The sequence below is a fragment of the Sus scrofa genome, chromosome 13, assembly GCF_054392235.1.
Source record: "Sus scrofa isolate SSC_HxYL_T2T_F1_AM1 chromosome 13, Sscrofa_HxYL_maternal_Yorkshire_Landrace_v2.0, whole genome shotgun sequence".
Taxonomy (NCBI): Eukaryota; Metazoa; Chordata; class Mammalia; order Artiodactyla; family Suidae; genus Sus; species Sus scrofa.
The window spans coordinates 87,271,764-87,290,654 of NC_139395.1; the positions used below are offsets into that span (position 1 = coordinate 87,271,764).

The 18,891-nt window shown below is 46.9% G+C and overlaps 1 protein-coding gene across 6 annotated transcripts in view; it reads left to right on the forward strand.

The window, feature by feature from the left end:
- MGLL (monoglyceride lipase) overlaps positions 1-18,891 on the forward strand; it is a 194,160-nt gene that overhangs the window by 103,512 nt on the left and 71,757 nt on the right. For 2 of the 6 annotated variants that reach the window (XR_014822320.1, XM_084986680.1), the window contains exons 1-2: positions 2,451-2,909; positions 3,365-3,509. Coding sequence is in view for 5 of the 6 variants with exons in the window: in XM_084986680.1 (XP_084842806.1) it covers positions 2,900-2,909; positions 3,365-3,509 (155 nt within the window). In the remaining variant the exon portion in view is untranslated. 6 annotated transcript variants of the gene reach the window in all.

An 18,891-nucleotide genomic window follows, 5' to 3' on the forward strand; every position in this document is an offset into this window, starting at 1 on the left:
TGGATATACAGATGACATATAAGTACATAAAAAAGATATTCAGTAACATTAGCCATTAGATAAATGCAAATTAAAGCCACAATGAGATACCATCACGCATCTAACAATGCAAAACGGGGCAGTGACAGCACTAAATGCTGACAAAGATGCTGAGAAACTGGATCTCTCATATTTAGGTGGGAATATAAAATGGCACAACCACTCTGAAATACATTTTGGCAGTCTCTTAGAAAAACTAAATATGCAATTACTATAGTACCCAGCAATTGCACTCCTGGGCATTTATCCCAGAGAAGTGAAGGCTTATGCTTATGCAGAAACCTGTACATGAATGTTTACAGAAGTTTTATTCATAGTAGCCAAAAACTGATAATAACCCAGATGTCCTTCCCCTGGTGAATTGTTAAAACCAACTACCTGTACATCTACACTGTAGGATACTGCATGACAACCTGGAAATGCTGAAAGGAAAAAGTTAATCCCAAAAGATCACACACTATGAAATTCAATTTATAAAACTTCTTGAAATTACAAAATTTCAGAAATGGAAATTTAGAAATTGCTGGGGGAAAGGGGAGAGGGAAGGGGAGAAGAGGCAGTGACTACAAAGTAGCATGAGGGATATTTGTGGGGTGGAATGTTTTTGGCCTGCCACCGTCCATACCCAGTTGTGATATTGCCCTATCATTTTGCAAGGCGTTATTACCATTGGGGTAAAGGGTACACAATGTCTCTCTGTATTCTTTCTGAATTGAATCTACACTTACATAATTTGTCTACTTTTCTCAAAAAGCTTAAGGTAAAAAAAAAGCCAGCTCTAGAACTGCACAATCCCAGTATCACAACTCCCAGATTCCCAACCTGCTGACCACCCACCACAAGCACATGGTACCTTTGTAACCAAAGAGAAACTCTACAAGCACTTAATCACAGCTTCCACCAGGATTTTGCTGACAATACCAGTGAACTCTGTCCCCAAAACGTTCAGACTTTATATTTAAAATCATGACATGTAGTTGCAGCTACATAAAAAGAGGGTTTGGTGGGCTTTGGGTCCCCCCACAATACCCATCAGACCCCTCATAAATCCCAGTTGGTCAGAGGTCAATGACCTGCTCTGTGGCAGTGCTTATGCCCAAGCTGCTTCTCAAAGGCTGTGGTTTTATTTTTTAAGTTAGAGCACAGGCCCTAAGCAGCCTGGGCCCCGGTTCAGACAGTGTGACTTTTGAGACAGCAGTTTCTGGAAGACAGCAGTTCCTTTAAATACTGCTGTGGGATCAAGTTTTTTGCCAAAGAAGGAAGGACACAAGGGCCTGCAGAGGTCAGTGTGAGCAGGGGACATCTGTCACTCCCTGGGGACACAGATATTGTGGCTCCTGGATTGCAGGTGAGGAGACTGAGACTCACAGGGCAAATGGAGGTGCTGATGCTGAGCCCAGTGTGGTCAGGACTCTTAAGTCTCCTCCCTGTGTTCCCACCAGCAGCATTGCCAGTGGTGGGACCTTCAGACCTCCCCTGGCCTGTGTACATGACCCAAGGATTTTGTTGGGGGTCCCCAGAGGGTTTCTCAGGGCACGGTGAAGGGGCAAGGCCTCACTTGACTGGCTCTTCCCTACCTCCTGGGGATTGTGCACCCACCCCAGCTTTGCGTGTGTGTGTGTGTGTGTGTGTGTGTGTGTGTGTGTGTGATGTGTTTCTGTATCGGCATAGGGTGTTGGTGTCTGAGTGCCTCTCAGTCTGTATTCCTTTTTATGTGTGTCAAGTGGGTTTTTGTGTCGCTGTGGATGTCCTCTATCTTAGTGTACTGAGTGTGTGTCTGTGTGCCATGTGTGTGGTGTCCACGTGTGTATGTGTGGGGAGGTCTGTGTGCTTGTGTGTGTGGCGTGCATGTATCTCTGGGCGGGTGGGTGTGCGCGCGTGGTGTGTGCGCGCGTGGGTGTGGCGAGTCTTCTCCCCGAGGAGGCTCCGGAGATCTGGCTCCATTCGGGGCGTGACGGTCCCCAGGCGCCTTACTCCGGGCGCGGCTCGGCCGGCAGGGAGGGGCAGGGAGGAGCGGTGTGGTGGATCTGCGGGCAGCACACGTGGGCCCGGCGCCGCCTCCCGCGTCCCACCCCCTCTGGCCACCCCCGCGGGGAACTGGGATAAGTGGCAGCGCGGACGCCGCGCCCTGTTGCCGCGGAGCCAGCGGCGCGCAGCTCTCCCGCCTGGGCCCGCTGCAGACGAGGACCGCGCTCGCGGATGCGACAGCGGCGCTCGTGGCCCCGGTAAATGCTTCCCATCCCCGCCCCCGCCTGCCGAGCCGTCCCTGGGTGGGGCGTCCCTGGCTCCCCGCGTCCCCGGCATGGGCTCCCGCGCGCCTGTGCCCGAGTGCGCGCGTGTCTGCGTGTGCACAGGTGCGCGCGCCCTGCTCCCTCGCACCAGCCCAGAACCAACTTGTCCCCGTCAACTCTGAGTCCCCGTGACTGTCCCCGAGCGGAGACGCTTCCAGGGACAGCGCAAGGCTGCATTCTCAGCGCTGGCGGAAAGGGGCAGGCGGCAAAGTTTGTCGGGAGCCCGGCTGACTTTCCTTGGGGACCCACGTTTGTGTGTGTGTGTGTGTGAGGGCCTGGGCGCGCAGAGCTGGTTCCCTGGGCTCCCGGGCTCTCTTTTCCCAGCCTCAGTGGTTTGTTTAGGAAAAGTGGTGGTGAACTAGTAGTGAGGGCTCGCAGGCGCCGGCTGCCTGCCCCGCAGAGGGAGGGCGGCCCCAGTGAGAGCGGAGGCAGGCTCCTCAGGGTGGGGCGCAGTGGGGTGGGGCGCCTTGCAGGCCGCCCGGTGACCGCCGAGATGAGGGAAGAGCTCTTATTTGCCCTGCTGTGACTCTCCAGGCTTTTTGGTTGTGGAACGCAAAAGCCAGGACAAGATGGAAACAGGTTTGTCATGGCATCCTTGGAATTTCAGAAGGAGGAATTCATCAGAATATCATGCACCTCCTTACTGTGCCCCTTTGAAACTTCCTTGGGGATTTTAAGATAGATCCGTCTTTTGCAGCTGGATCTTTATACCCACAGAGCTGACTGTAATTTCCACTTGATTACAGCTAAAATAGTCTTTAAGATGAAGTTTCCTGAAATGATTTAAAATAAACACAGATGGGAAGGGGGAAAGAGCTGTAATGAGGCACTTAAAAATTAAAGTGAGCATTTTTCTTAAGAACAAATGGAATTTTTCAGTCCTAAGAAATATATGTATTTTTTAAATCTTTGAAATGGAGTTTTTTTAAAACTGCTTTTTTAAAAATGTTACTGACTTCTAAGAAGGGTTCCCTCCTCATCTCTGTGTGTTTTGCAGTATTTCTGACTTTGGGATATGTCCTTCTTCCTTCCAGGACCCGAAGATCCTTTCAGAATGCCAGAGGAAGGTTCCCCCCGGCGGACCCCACAGAGTGTCCCATACCAGGACATCCCTCACCTGGTCAATGCTGACGGACAGTACCTTTTCTGCAGGTATTGGAAACCCTCAGCTACACCCAGGTGAGTCCCCCACATGGAGCACACATGCACCTGGTGGTACTTGTCCCCTCTTCCCCTTCATGTGCAGCTCTTGGGTGACCTACTTCGTATGCCATTTTAACATCAAGCATAGCAGGCTAACAAAACTGAGATTTATATTTCATCTTTTTTTGAAATTAAGAAGCTGGAGTTCTATTTTCATGATAACAACTGGGATACGGATTCTACCGTATGGCAGTTTTCAAAAATTCCACATGACTTTATTTTTTATACTGGAGTTGATTTCCTGTTGTGCAGGCATTCCTTTAAAATTCAACCCAACGACCATAGAAAACCACCAAATCAGATAAGAAAATCAGTATGTGTATATATATATATATTTGTGTGTGTGTGTATATGTGTGTGTGTGTGTGTGTGTATATATATATATATATATATATATATATATATATATGGTAACTTCTGTTCTCTTTTCCTGTTTGATTCTGAGCTTCTGAAGGTGTCATGAGTATGTAACAGGAAGAAAGGGGTCTGGGTATTTCCTTCTGATTTCTTGCCAGCTCAATTACTTTGTACATTTTCCATCAAGGATTTGTCTTACTCTTAGAAACAGGCGTTGGGACTATACACAATACGACAGCTGGTCCCCTGCTGCTTCCCTCCTCTTGTGTCAAACAGGGAAACCCTGCTTGTTTGTGTTGTTCAAGGAAAGAAATTATTTGTGGTAACCAGTTGGTCTAGTGACAAGCAAGCATTTTTTGTTCTGTGGACATGTTACCTGTGTCATAGGCCTCTTGTCTCTTAGGGGTCATGTGTGGTGCTATGAGGCTCATAGGATTATGTCTCCCTTTGTATTTCATTCATCACCTGACTCTAGCACAGCTATAAAATGTCTCCTTTATTTTCAACAAGGTATGTATAATCCAGGTAGCTGCACATTAAAAAACAAACAAATAAACAAAAACAGATAAGGACTTTAAAAACCTGGTTTAAAATCATAGCTTCAGGGCAACCATATAAGTTAGCTGTTGTAATGGGCTGTTAATAGTTTCTGCCAGGACTGGCAATGTCTGTGCTAAGGATTTCCTCTGTGTGAGAGTGTGTGTTAGAAGATGCTTGGCAGGCGTTATCATTAATTCTCTGTTCTGCCTTAACTGGCTGTAGAAGTGCCTACTCTTGGCTTCCTTTCTAACAACTTTGTGGTATGTGGTGCATTATTTGATCAATATACAAAAAAGAGGACACAATGTTGGGGATAGAAGTTGGTGATGTTTGAGCCCCAGACTTTGGGGGTTTTCTCTGTGGAGTGGGGAGGTTGTCTTCACTGAGGTTAGTAGAATGCAGACGAGTCAGGAGCTGTTGGTGGGCTGGGAATAGCCTAATCGGCTGCCCTTCTTTGGGCTGCTAGTGGTTTAACAGTACCCCCCTCATGTTGCACTGTGGGGAGCTCTCTCTTCTCCCTTGATTTTGCTCCAGTTAGAGATGGCACCCCTCCCCTACCCCAGTAATTTAAACCGAGAGTCTCTTGGGGTCAGTGTTTACCTTGTGGCGGATGCTGATGGAGAAAAGAATGGCGGGGGATGGTCGAGGCAGATGGGCCCTGGGCTTTGGAAGAAAATAGGCCCCCACCTACCTCCTCTGCCTCCACCTGCTGGAGATGATGCAGATAGATGGGGTTGCCTTTTCCCCCCTCACCCTCCCCCCACCCAATCAGGGGATCTTTAAAACATATCCCTGCCAGCCCTGACCAATTCAATTGGAAAGTCCTGGAGACCCCCTGCGGTGACAGATGTTAACCCTGTGGTTGCTGCATCTTGGGGTCCTGGAGGGGGGATGGGGCAGACAGAGCAGAGAGGAGGTGGTGGGGTCTGGGGCAGAGTCCATTACCCTTGACTTGGGTGGAAGCGTATCTGCATCTGAGTAGCTGAGCCCAGCCCTGCCCTTTCAAAAGGCCTGGGACAGCTCAGCTGCTTGTTTCAGTACTGCTGCCTGCTGCTTCCAGGCGCAGGGAGAGGACCTCCCATCTCCATTGGCCTCAGCCAGTCCCCTCTGGGGCGTATCCTCTGGGCCTTGTGCTGCTGCCACCCCCCTCGCCTGTCTGTTCGCAGAATCTTCCCTGCTTTAATCTGTGGGGGAAGCACCGGCAAACATCCCCTCTCTGCTCTTCCACCTCCTCTTTTTTAAAAGTCTTTCCCACAGAGGCCCTTGGGACCTCAGAAGCCACCGTTTTGCAGGGGGCGGTCCATGCCTGTCTCTATTAGTAGGCACTGGTTTGGGGTGGTTTTCTGGTCAACAAGTTGGGCCTGTCCATAGCACCTGCTGAACATTGTGCCTGCAGGGGAATTGCTGGGCTCTAGGACCGGCTTAGCAGGCAGCTGGGAACACACAGGGTCACGAGTGTTCTGTGGCTGGGGAACCAGCTTAACCTGCTGATAGAAACAAATTGTGTCTGTATAAATACCGGCCACCTTACCCTGGACCCTGGGAGAGAAGAACACATTTTCTGGGATGGCCATTACCATGTGTGCGTCCAAACACAAGGCTGTTTTTAAACACAGAGCAGGCCCTAAATCAGTCTTTAATCTTTCGGAATCAGAGGCTTAAAACCTACACTCAGAGCGCTAAGGCAAATTTCGTGCTCCTTGGGTAGTTTTTATGGTAGGAACAAATGTCATACTCGGGGAGGAGCAGAGTTACCTTGTGAACTGAGGATCAGTTGTTCTGGAGTCTGGACTAGTCTCTGAGACTTGATCTCATTTTGTCTTCTCCTCAACCTGCGAGGCTGATGGTATCATTATTTCTTCTTTTTTAAAGCTAACCCATCTGCATTGTGTCCAGATTCCTCTGGTTCCAAGTCAGTTACTGAGCAAGATGGACTTTTGTCTTTCTAAGTACTAACTTCTTAGATTTTTTTGTTAGGGTAAAGATGATGTTTTATGGTAAAGAGTGATAAGATAATTAATTCTCCTTCATTGTTTGCTCATAGCATATTAAAAGTGGGAAATGGATGAAAAGATGCATCCATTCTGAAGTACATAGTCTTCTGATGCCCTGAGCACTAGCTGTCTTATCCACACTCAGCACTTTGGAATTTTAAAGTACTGGATCTTCAGCAAGTTTCCACAGATGGTATTTTTGGGGTAATGGAGCCTGGCCAGGTTGGGGTTGAGTTGCCCTATGGCTCTGTGCCCGCAGGTAGTATTTCACACCTTTGAATTCAGTCCACCATGTGGCCCTCGGTGCCTTTAAAGGGCACCTCTGAGGACCCTGAGCATTGTTCGCTGTCCTGCCCCATGCAACACATGACTGAGCCACAGTGTTGGGGGTCTGGGGTGAGGGTCTAAAACGGTATTCAGTCTGATGACTTGGTTCCAAAGAAGTCCTCCCCTGTTTCTACTGGACCAGGAGAGCTGGAGAGCTCGCTGTAACCGTGTGAACCATTTGAGCACTAGCTCCTGGTGGGGACGGGCCATGCCCACCTGTCTGTTTGCAAGGCTGGCATGACGTAAATGCACGGGTGCTCCTCTCATTCAGTCCCAGCGGGGGCTTCCCTAGTGCTGCCTGAGCTCTGTGTCCAGGGAGCCCGCTCAACACCAAGGGGCTTACCAGGCTCTCCTTCTGTAGCTTCTGTCTTGTTTCTGTCCCTCAGCTGGCCTGATGCCAATGCCCAGGTGTCTCCTCCAGGGAAATTCCAGATGTCCTGCCTTTGCAGGAACCTCCCAGCACGAGCCCCAGAGTCCCTTCTCCAGATGCTCGGTTTCACTCTCTTCTCCTTTCCTGCCCCAGTGAGGAACTGGCCTTGGTCCAGCAACCCGCAGCCCCTGGTCACCACGGACGCCTTCCCTCCTCTCCAAATTCCTCCATCTCAGCTGGTCAGGCTCTCCTCTAGGTGACAAGGGTTGGTGCTGAGAGTGGGGCCCATGGCAGGGAGGGAATGTGGCATCACTTCTCAGAGTGGTGGCAGTTGTCAGTGGATGGGTCAGTAAGCCAAGGCCCCGCCTCCTCCTTATCACTATTCCCCAGAATGGGGCTCAGCTGATGTCCCCAGCCCCTGCCATACCTTTTCCTCAGTCATATTGCTCCCTTTCTTTATGAAGCCCTCACAGTCTGTCTTAGGACACTCCTTCCACCTGTGCAGACTCACTTGGAGAAGCAGCACTTTCCTGAAGCTGGGCTCTTTGTAAATGCTATGGCATGTCCTCCCTCCTGGCCACCCACCTGTCATCCTCTCATCAGCCACCAGCCACCAGGGTGTGGCACATGTGACTCTGGGAGATAAGGAGCCCTCCCAGCCAGCCTGATGCCTACCACGAGATGCATTCTCCCCCATCTGGCTGGACTGGATTTCAACCCCCAGCTGCCTTCTGGACATTTTGTTTTTATAGGTTAAATTGGCATTTCCCTGCCCTCCCCTCCCCCTTGGGCTTTCCAGTCAGGTTGTGTGTGGGTTCCTTGGTGCCTTTCTTTCCTCCAGCCTAGGGTGTGGGTTCAGTGTTCTGGGCAGCATTCCACAGGTTCTACACACATCTTTGCTTGCAACCCTCATGACCTCTTCCCCATTTGAATTCTTGCCACCTATGTGACAAGGTTTTACACTCCTTTGACTGAGATCCTGCCCAGGGCCAACCCAATTGCATCCCCCAATTGTCCCTAAAAGTAGCTGTTTTGAACATTCTGTTGGTCTCTGTGGTTATGACCACCCAGCCCCTTGGACGTTCCTCTGGTTGGGAAGATCTGGGGTGGCTCCTGGACTCCCCAAGCCTCTGTAGGAAGACACGCCCCAGGGGTTCATGTCTTCCTGCTCAGCCTGAGTTACGCTCCCACCCAATGTGCCAGTTAGCAGGCTCCAATTCATTCAAGCTTACGTGTTCCAGGTGGTGCTGGGCACCAGGGTCAGGAGAGGGTGGCAAAACTGCTCTGTTTGATGAAGAGGCAGGTAACTGCAATACCATGTATCAAGTACCTAGAGTCAGAACTGACGCTAGGCCACGCAGAGCCATGGTCCCTGTTAGGAAAAGGAGCCCAGGTAGACACAACCCTTTAGGTGTGAGGTCAGATGAGCAGAATGTGGTCTGGTATTAAGCTCCTACTCAACTTTTCAGCCAGTGCCCTTGAATGGTACTGCACTTGTGAGAAGGGCATGCTGGAAAGGGCAGCAAGTGATGCTAGAGAGGTGGGAGGGACCACATCCTTGGGTCTGGCAAACCAAGCTACAGGCTTAGACTCGAGTCTCTTGGGTGGGGAGCTTGGGACGGGCTCTAAGTGAGGAAGTCAGTCTCATAGCTCAGACAGCCAGCTGGCCCAAGGTGTTTGCTGCCATCCAGGTGGCACGTGGAGAGGGTAGAGTCAGGCGTGATAGTGGCACCTTGTGGGAGCTGGGGACTGACCGTACCAGTAGTGATGGGGGATGGAGTAGGGGGAAGAGCTCCTGGGTGACAACTCACAGGGATATGCACAGGGTTTTCCTGCTCAGCACACCTTTAGATTGCTCAGCCTTCAAGACACTGGGGCTGCCTCTGACTCTAATGTGTGGAGCCACCAATTCTGTAGGACACATGAGTAGGGCGGCCCTGATGAGCCAGTAGAAGTGGAGGTAAGGGAGCAGGGCTGGGCGAAATGGTCACTAGTAAAATGCCAGTGCTGGAAGTAAGACAGGAATCCTGTCTTCCACCATCTCCCTTCAGGGAGGAATCACAAAGTGCCTGTGGGAGTTCCTGCTGTGGCACAGTGGGTTAAGAATCCAACTGAGGCAGCTCCAGTTGCTGCAGAGGCGTAGGTTCTCTCCCTGGCCCTGGAATTACCATACGCAGTGGGTGCAGCCATTAAAAAAAAATTTTTTTTTTAATTTTTTAAAATGCTTTGACGTATACATGTTATTTCATGCAGTTTCCACTAAAACACTGAGAAGACGGACCTTACTGTGCATCTTATAGCAATGACATTATTTTTAATCATATCACTGCCTTTCAGTGCTACCTCAGATTTCTTCTGCCTATTTTAAAAATTTCCAAAAGGTCCTTTCTCTTGTGTGGAGCTTTTGGTCCTCCTGGTTCCTCTGCCTTTGTTAGCACAGCACACTGCCTTATTTTTAAATAGGGCATCTCTTCTGGGCTTTTTAAAAAAGACTCTTCGAATAGCAAGGATCTTTTGATGGCAAGAGGAAAGGCCACTGCTATTCTTGCAGTTGATTTTTCCAACAGCTTCGTTAAGGGATAATTTTTTCCAGTTGCTATAAGAATGTTCTGCAGATACAAATCTGGCTTTGTTTTGCAGTGGAGTTGAAGAAAAAAATAGCAAAATAAGCTGCTTCCTGAATAGCAGCCATTGTCCACCATTGTCTGTTTCTCGGCACCTTTTAGGTTTAGATGCTGATCCCAGATGCACTTTGTCCCGGAATGCCAGCCAAACCATTGGTTATTGTGTCAACGGGGAGATGGTCTTTAGTGGTGCCAGTTTTTACAGCTGAGATCACAGGGTGACCCTTGTCCCATATTTAGGGTCAGCCAAGCCTCTTGTTGGTAGGTGGTGCTTTCATTTCACACAGGCTTGTTCCCTGTGGTGGGGTGGGAGGACTGGTGGCCCTCAAGTGGACCTGGGGGTGACATTGTTCTCTGTGTTGATGGCCTGGTCCACTAGCAGGGGGTGGGTGCAGCTGAGAGCTGCCAGAGGAGCTGCGCCATGTCACACTGGTGGCCATCTCCTGGCACGCCTCCATCCACCCTGTGCTGACCACTTTTTTCTGTCCTGGCATCCAGCACACACTTTGAGGTACAGAGTTGAAAAGGCAGGCCTCCTTCCTCAGGCAGGTCCAGACCAGCTTTGCTCATGGAGTCACCACTCTCAATATTCTGGAAGGAAGGGAGGAGGGAGCAGCACTGTTGAGGAGAGCAGAACAGAAGGAAGGAGAGGGGGGTTTGGGGAAATGTGTCCTCAGGTACTGTTAGAGCTACGCGGATTTGGCCTTCCTTTCCTTGGACAGGTTTTCAAAGCCAGACTGTTTGGAAGGTTCCCCAGGCAGGATTAACAGAGATGAAGATGGAGGTGACACCTGCTCTCCCTTCAGGGTTCTGGTGGCTCTGTCGCCTGAGTTGCTGCCTCCCTGGAGCAGGGGTTGGGAGAGTAATATCTAGGGAAAGCTTCCATCAGCAAGCTTGCAAAGCACTTCTCACACCTACACACAGGCCCCCCATGCACACGTGTGTCCCTGGTGCTGAGAAAGGGGTCAGCCCTCAGCAGGAGCTTGTAAATGTGTCCTACAGAGAGGAGGGGCAGGTGAGCATGTCACTAATGGGGCCCTGCCTTTTCTGGTGGGGAAGCTCAGACTTGAACGTGATGGAACCCTCAGAGCCAGCAGCTATCCTAAGCTTGGGGGCTTCCTGAAAGTGTGGAGGGCTCTCAGACCTTTGGAGATCATGGAGAAGTGAGTCTCTGCCCTTCCTGGAAAGGAAGGTAGTCACAGACTTAGGCTCTCGGGATGGGGGCTGCCCGTGGTGCTCACGCTCTGGACCGATCCCATCATATGCAGGGGGGAAGACAGGCTTGGAGGGTGAGCACAGTTGCCTGGGGCTGGTGTGGGGCAGGAGGTGGAGGCCCTGTTTAGAAACTGTGGCCTTTAGACATTTTAGGACCTTTGCTCTGTTTATCCTCTTCAGTCTTATAGACACATTTCGGGGAAAACTGGTGTCTGAGAGACCTGCACAGGATGGTGCAGCGGAGAATGGCTTGGGCCTTGAAGCCAGATGCCCAGGACCAACCTGAGCTCATGAGGACAGGGTGGGGGATGGGGGCCATCACTGGACCAGCGTGATGGTCTTTGATGGCAGTACCTTCCCCCAGGTGGTAGTATGTTTTCCCTCTGGGGCGGATCAAGTGCCTGGCACCCAGGAATGAGGTGTGATCGTGTGTGTCCTTCACCATCCATCTGGTGGGCTCTGTGGCTTGTCTGCTACCTACCACCATCCTTTGCTCCCCTCCACCATCAGTCACATGGACCTTAAGTGAAGGCAGTGACCCTCATAGATCCCCCCATTACCTCTCTCTCAGTGATGCCAGACTATGTGCCTTTCTTTGTTATTTATTTTTTTCTTAACAGTTAAAATTCAGTTCCATTTCAGTGAGGTTTCAAACTCCGTGGTAAACTTGTACAGACGCTTCATTTACAAAGTTGGGGGAAGCCGTTGGTGGTGAAATTCCTTTTGTGGTAACACAGTTGGGAAATGAGACACTTTCTTGCATGTCACACCCCTGTGGCAGTATTTGAAGTGTGGCTTTTGACTGGCTAGAGGGCCAGGTGACCCTTGGGGATGGAGGCTGAGTGCCAGTGCAGACAGACCCACCTGGTTCTCAGGTTGTGCGTCCTCAGGGGTTGCAGGCCTTGATAGCATAGCGGGTTATGTGGAAATGCTTGTGCTGCAGATGGAGTGGCAGGGTGGTCGGTGCACCAGGATTCTCTGGGTTGGCAGCTGGTGTTGGGCTTGGCTGGGCTCTCTCCATCTCTGGTCGACTGCTGCCTGAGCGGGGCTGGCAGCCAGCTAGGAGCTGCTGGTCTGGAGTGTCCAGCCCTGGCGGGCCATTGGCGGATGCAACAGTGTTCTTCCCCATGTCCCCATTCTTTCCCAGGAGAGAACAAATGCCGGTGCACCTTCCAAGTCTCTGCTTGTGTCAGGTGTGCAGACATATACTGTTGAACATCTACTGTTGTCAGCCTGGAGGCAGGGAGGGTATCTTGTGGTCATTCTGAATATATCACATGGGAAAAAGATTTTTGTGCTGAGTGTCGGGAAACCACGGTTGACGTATTATTTCTGCCTCTGCCTCTGAAGAACTTCAGTTGGACCTTCTAACAATTTCTCAGAGGGTTTTGGATTCCTGTAACTCTGGTGTAGTTTGCATCTCATGGTAGAGCACCCTGTGAGCTTCTCCAGAGCAGAATTCTGCCTTCCTTAGTGTTCGCCCTATGTAGAGGTTCATGCCTGGCACACGCGAAGGGCTCTAAATGTGTTTGTTGAATGAATAAGTGAACTTACCATAATAATAATACATGAATGAGTGAACTTTAAAGTAAGATGATTGGGCAAGATGATGCTCAAAAGTCCCTTCTGGCATGGATTCCTAGGAAGCGAATAGAAGGGTTTACATCGAGTGTAGATCAGAGGATCTATCTAACTTTTTGTGCGAATATGGAACACCTAAATCAGAAGTGTCATTGAAGGAGTTAACTAACCCCTAGGATGAGGATACTCTGTGCAGGTGACCCTCTGAGATATGAGGTGGTTGGGTTTTAGCCAGTTTACTTTGAAGTAAAATTCCGTATGTAAAAACACACCTGTAGGGAAATGTGGGCCAGTGGAAAATGTTTTCCATGTAACACAGATGTCCTCATGAACACCAGAATCTAGAGTGGGGTCAGCTTCCTCTTGACATAGAGAGACGATTCAGCCAGTATTAACTGAGCTTCAGATGTAAACTCAGCACCATGATAGACAGCCATGGAGAATCCTCAGATCAGCCTGGAGACCCAGGGTTAGCTGGATCACACACCTCCAGTGGCATGAGTTCTCTCTGAACTCCTTGGATGTGCCATGCCTCATTCTGTTTTGAAGACACAGAAATGAAGCTGCCCCCTCTGCCTTTGAAGACATCTCTGCACATTTATCAGGAAGATAGTTCAATGCACTGTGGGAGCTTGCTTGTGAGGGCCACACATTCTGTGTGGGGGTAGGGGTGGGGATTCAGGGGAAAGTTTAGATGTTTTAAGTCATCCCTTGAAGGTGGAAAGGAGCCTTCTGTGTTGGAAGGACTACATTCACACAGGAGGCATGTTCTGAAAATGACAGGAAGTCTGTGGAAACTATAGTCCACTGTCCACGGCAGGAGATAAGTTTGGGATGGTTGGTTCAGAATCCTGAATTCAAATGCCTGTCGTATGAGTCTGCTGGGGCTGCCGTGACAAAATACCACAGACCTGGTGGCCTAAACAGTAGACATTTATTTTCTCCCAGTCCAAAGGTTATAGGTCCAAAATCAAGGTGCAGGTTAGCTTGGTTTCTGGTGAGAGCTCTCTTCCTGGCTTGTAGATGGCAACCTTCTCTCTGTGTCTTCACATGGTCTTTCCTCTAACAGGGTTAATCTTCCATGACTGAGCCTGCATGCGGATCCTGACTTTTCACACTTGTGATTGTCTATTGTTTCTTGGTGGGTGCCCCAGCCTGTCTGAAGTTGCAGTGGGTTTAGCCCTTGCCTTGATGTCCTGTGTCTAAGACCACCTGGTTTCAGCAAACCCCAATTGACTGGCTAGTCTGGGGCAGCATCAGGCACAAGAGTAGAAGATGCCAGGCGTAAACCCTGTCAGTACTGTACAGACCCAGTAGCTCCTTCTCTGTGGCCATTCCTTCTTCATTCTTAGTGATTTTTGTCCCTAGGGATACAGTTCATAATTGGTTTTAATCAGGTGTGAATATTCCGTTTTCCTTTCCTGGTGCTGTTTGCAGCTAGAGCTGGCTATAGGACCAGTTGTTCTCTTTAAGACACTAGAAAAATTAGAGTAAGTTAAACCTAAAGCAAACAGAAGAATGGAAATAATAAAGATGAGGCCAGAAATTCATGAAATAGAGAATAGAAAAACCATAGAGAAAATAAACAGATCCAAAAGTTGACTGTAAAGATCAACAAAATTGATAAATCTCTAGCAAGATTGATCAGGAAGGAAAGGGAGACTGGAGTTTCTGTTGTGGCTCAGTGGTAATGAACCTGACTAGTATCCATATGGGTTCGATCCCTGGCCTTGCTCAGTGGTTTAAGGATCCAGCGTTGCCATGAGCTGTGGTGTACATCGCAGGTGCGGCTTAGGTCCTGCATTGCTGTGGCTGTGGTGTAGGCCAGCAGCTACAGCTCCAATTCAGCCCCTAGCCTGAGAACTTCCATATGCTGCAGGTGTAGCCCTAAGAAAAAAAAGAAGGAGGAAAGGGAGAAGACTCAGATTACTAGAAACAGAAATGAAAGAGGTAACATTAGTACCAGTCTTTCATAAATAAAAAGGATTATAAAAGAATAATATGAACAGTTATATACCAATAAATTAGATAACTTAGATGAAGTGAACAAATTTCTAGAAAATGCAAACTAGCAAAACTGACTTAAGAAGAAATAAAAAATCTGAATAGACTTATATAACAAGTAATGAGATTGAATTAGCAAGCAGAAAACTATCCATAAAGAAAAGTCCAGGCCCAGATGGCTTCACCATTGAAATCTAGTAAACATGTAAAGAAGTATACTAATTCTTCACAAACTTTTCTAAAAAAGAGAAGAGGAAACACTTCCCAACTCATTCTAAGTTGCCAGTATTAGGAAGATACCAAAAGAAACAGACATGCAGAAATCCTCAGTAAAATACTATCAAACTGAATCCAACAACATTAAAAAAAAAATTATACACCATCACCAAGTGAGATTTATCCCAAGTATGCAAGGATGGTTTAATATCTGAAAATCAGTTACTGTAATATGGTATATTAATAGAATTTTAAAAATCCACATGGTCATCTCAGTATATTCAGAAAAAGCATTTGATAAAATCCAACACACTTTCATGAGAAAAACCTTCAACAAATCATGAATAGAGGGGACCTTCCTCAGCCTGATAAAGGACAATGACAAAAATCTCAAGCTAATGTCATACTTAATGATGAAAGGCTGTATGCTTTCCCCCCAAGATTAGGAACAAGATAAGATTGTCTATCTGACCAGTGCTGTTCAGCATTGTACTGAGGGTCTAGCCAAGGCAATTAGGCAAAAAAAGAAAGGCATCCAGATTGAAAAGGAAGTAAAACTATTTACAGGTGGCGTGACCTTGTATATTGTAAATCCTAAGGAATCCTCTAAAAACTGTTAGGGCTCATAAATGAATTCATCAATAGTTTTTCTATATGTGTGCAATGAACAGTCTGAAAATGAAATTAAGTAAACAGTTTCACTTATAAGAGCATCAGAAAGAATAGAAATGCTTAGGAATGAATTTTACAAAAGAAATACAAACTTGTACTCTGAAAAGACATTCTGTATTCATGGGTTGAGAAAGACTTATTATTGTTAAGATGGCAGTACTCCTCAAATTGATCTACAGATTTAATATAATCTCTATGAGACTCTCAGATGGCTTCTTTCTAGAAATTGACAGTTTCTAAAATTCATGTGGGGGAGTTCCTGTCATAGCTCAGTGGTTAACAAACCCGACTAGCATCCCTGAGGATGTGGGTTTGATCCCTGGCCTCTCTCAGTGGGTTAAGAATCCAGCGTTGCTGTGAACTATGGTGTAGGCCGGCAGCTACAGCTCTGAGTTGACCCCTAGCCTGGGAACCTCTATGCTGTTGGTGCAGGCCTAAAAAGACCAAAAAAAAAAAAAAAAAAAAAAATTCATGTGGGAATTCAAGGGGCCCAGAAAAGCCAAAACATTTTTGAAAAAAAACAAATTTGGAGGACTCACATTTTCTAAATTCAGAATTTACCATAAAACAACAATCAAACCAATGTGCTTATGACATAAGGATGGGAAAATTGAGAATCTAGAAAAACCCATATATCTATGATCTATTGATTTTTGACAAGAACACCAGAATACTCAACAAGAAAATAATACTCTTTTCAACAAATGATGCTGAGACAGTTGGTTATCTCCATGCAAAGAATGAAGTTGAGGAGTTCCCGTTGTGGTGCAGTGGAAACGAATCCAATTAGGAACCATGAGGTTGTGGGTTTGATCCCTGGCCTTGCTTAGTGGGTTAAGGATCCAGTGTTGCTGTGAGCTGAGGTGTAGGTTGTAGATGCGTCTCGGATCTGGCATTGCTGTGGCTGTGGTGCAGACTGGCAGCTGTGGCTCTGATTCAATCCCTAGCATGAGAACCTCCATATGCCATGGATGTGGCCCTAAAAAGCAAAAAAAAAAGAATGAAGTTGGACCTCTTCCTCACACCATATACAAAAATAAACTAAAAAACCTGGATGGTAAAACTATATCAAATTCTTAGATATAAGCATAAAAGGATAAGTAACAAAAGATAAAAATGATAAATTGGGCTTCATCAGAATGAAGAACATTTTTGCTTTCCTAAAGGCAGTTACAGAATGGAAGAAAACATTTGCTAATTATCTATGTGATAAGGGAATTTTATCTAGAATATAATAAGAATACTTATAATTCAATGATAGAAAGACAACCCAATCAAAAAATAGGCAAAATAATAACATTTCTTCAAAGAAGATATACAAATGGCCAATGAGCACATGAAAAGATAATAGCATCTTTTCATATGCTCAACATCGCTAATCATCAGGGAAATGCAAGTCAAAACCACATTGAGGTTCCACTTCATACCCACTAGGATGGCTGTAATAAAAAAGACAATAGCAGGTGTTGGTGAGGATGTGGAAAAGTCTGGACCGCCATGTACTGCTGGAGAGAATTTAAAATGATGCAGCCACTTTGGAAAATAGTCAATTGCTCAAAAGGTTAAATACTGTTAGCATATGACCCATCAATTCCATTCCTAGGTATATATCAAAAACAATTTGGGTTTAACAGATACATACTACTCTATTTAAAGTAGATAAACAAAGAGCTGCTTTATAGCATGGGGAACTATATTCAGTATCTTGTAATAACCTATAATGGAAAAGAATCTGAAACTATATTTACTGAATATATATATATATATATATATATATATATATATATAAAACTGAATCACTTTGCTATACACTGAAACTTGTAAATCAGCTATATTTCCATTTAGAAGAGGTTTTTTTTTTTTTTGTCTCTTGCTATTTCTTTGGGCTGCTCCCACGACATATGGAGGTTCCCAGGCTAGGGGTCGAATAGGAGCTGTAGCCACCAGCCTACACCAGAGCCACAGCAACTCGGGATCCGAGCCGTGTCTGCAATCTACACCACAGCTCACGGCAACGCCAGATCGTTAACCCACTGAGCAAGGGCAGGGACCGAACCCGCAACCTCATGGTTCCTAGTCAGATTGGTTAACCACTGCGCCATGACGGGAACTCCTAGAAGAGTTTTTTTTAACCACAGAAAATTGAAAACATATCCAAATATTTGTACACAAATATTCATAACAGCATTATTCATAATATTCAAAATGTGGAAATGATCCAAATGTCCATAACTGATGAGCAGATAAATAAAATGTGACATATCTGTACAATGGAATATTACTTGGGCATAAAAAATGAAATACTGATAGATCAATGAACCTGAAACCATTATGCTAAGTGAAAGAAGCCAGTCACAAAAGATGACGTCGTGGAGGATGCCATTTACATGAAGTGTCTAGCATAAGCAAATCTGTGGAGACAAAGTAGATTCGTGGTTGCCAGGAGCTAGGGCAGAGGTAGGAAAGTTGAGGGTGACTGCTAAAGAGTATGGGTTTCTTTCTGAGCTGATGAAAATGTTCTGAAGTGCATTATGATGATGGTTGCTCTACTCTGTAAATATGGTAAAAACCATTGAATTGCACACTTTAAAAGAGTACATTATATGATCTGTGAATTTTATCTCAAGCCTTTACCAAAAAAAATAGTGAGTAACCTAAAGAAATGAATTAAAGGATATTATGTAAATATTTGTAAAGACGTGTACCCCAAAAATCTATTGACACAAAAAGTTATTTAGGATAAAATGGTACAGAAGAAAAACAATATAAAACTATGATCCCAACCATATTAAAAATATAATCACAGAAAATAGACTAGAAATATGATTTACAAAATTTGAATACATGTCTTCAAGCCTGCACTCCTTTGAAAAGGGAAGGAAACTTGTCTTCAGAAAGGCGCGTGCCTGAGTCTGATACCTTGCGAGCTGCTTCTTGGCTTCGCCTCCCTGAGTCTCACAACCATAAGGGGTTAGCATCATTCGTGCTTATTTTATTGGTGTAGAAACTAGACTCAGAGAAGTGGATGCTAATAAATGCAGAGCCAGGATTTGAACCCACTTCTGTTTGCTTTCATGGCACCCTTCTCTTTCCAACATCCACTTAGGGAGCCATGCATGGAGCCCTGCTGTGTGCACAGGTGTTGTTTAACGCTCACAGCAGTGGAGGGAGGGGTGATAACCCCATTTTTCAGATGAGACCGAGGCTCGGAAAGGCATGGTGGCTCTGAGGAGGTGCCCTGGTGGAGTGACAGGTCATGGTGTGGGCCCATAGTTTGTGGTCCATCCCCCATTGCCAGCGTCTGCTTTGATTACACCAGCCTGGCTGCAGCCGCCCATCGGGGTTACAACAGAGTTCAGAGGCCCCATTGTGCCCACAAAATTGTGACCCTTTCGCTTGAATTCATCTCTGTATGCATGTCCTACCTCTGCTGCATCCACAGTAAGTTCTGAGTGCTC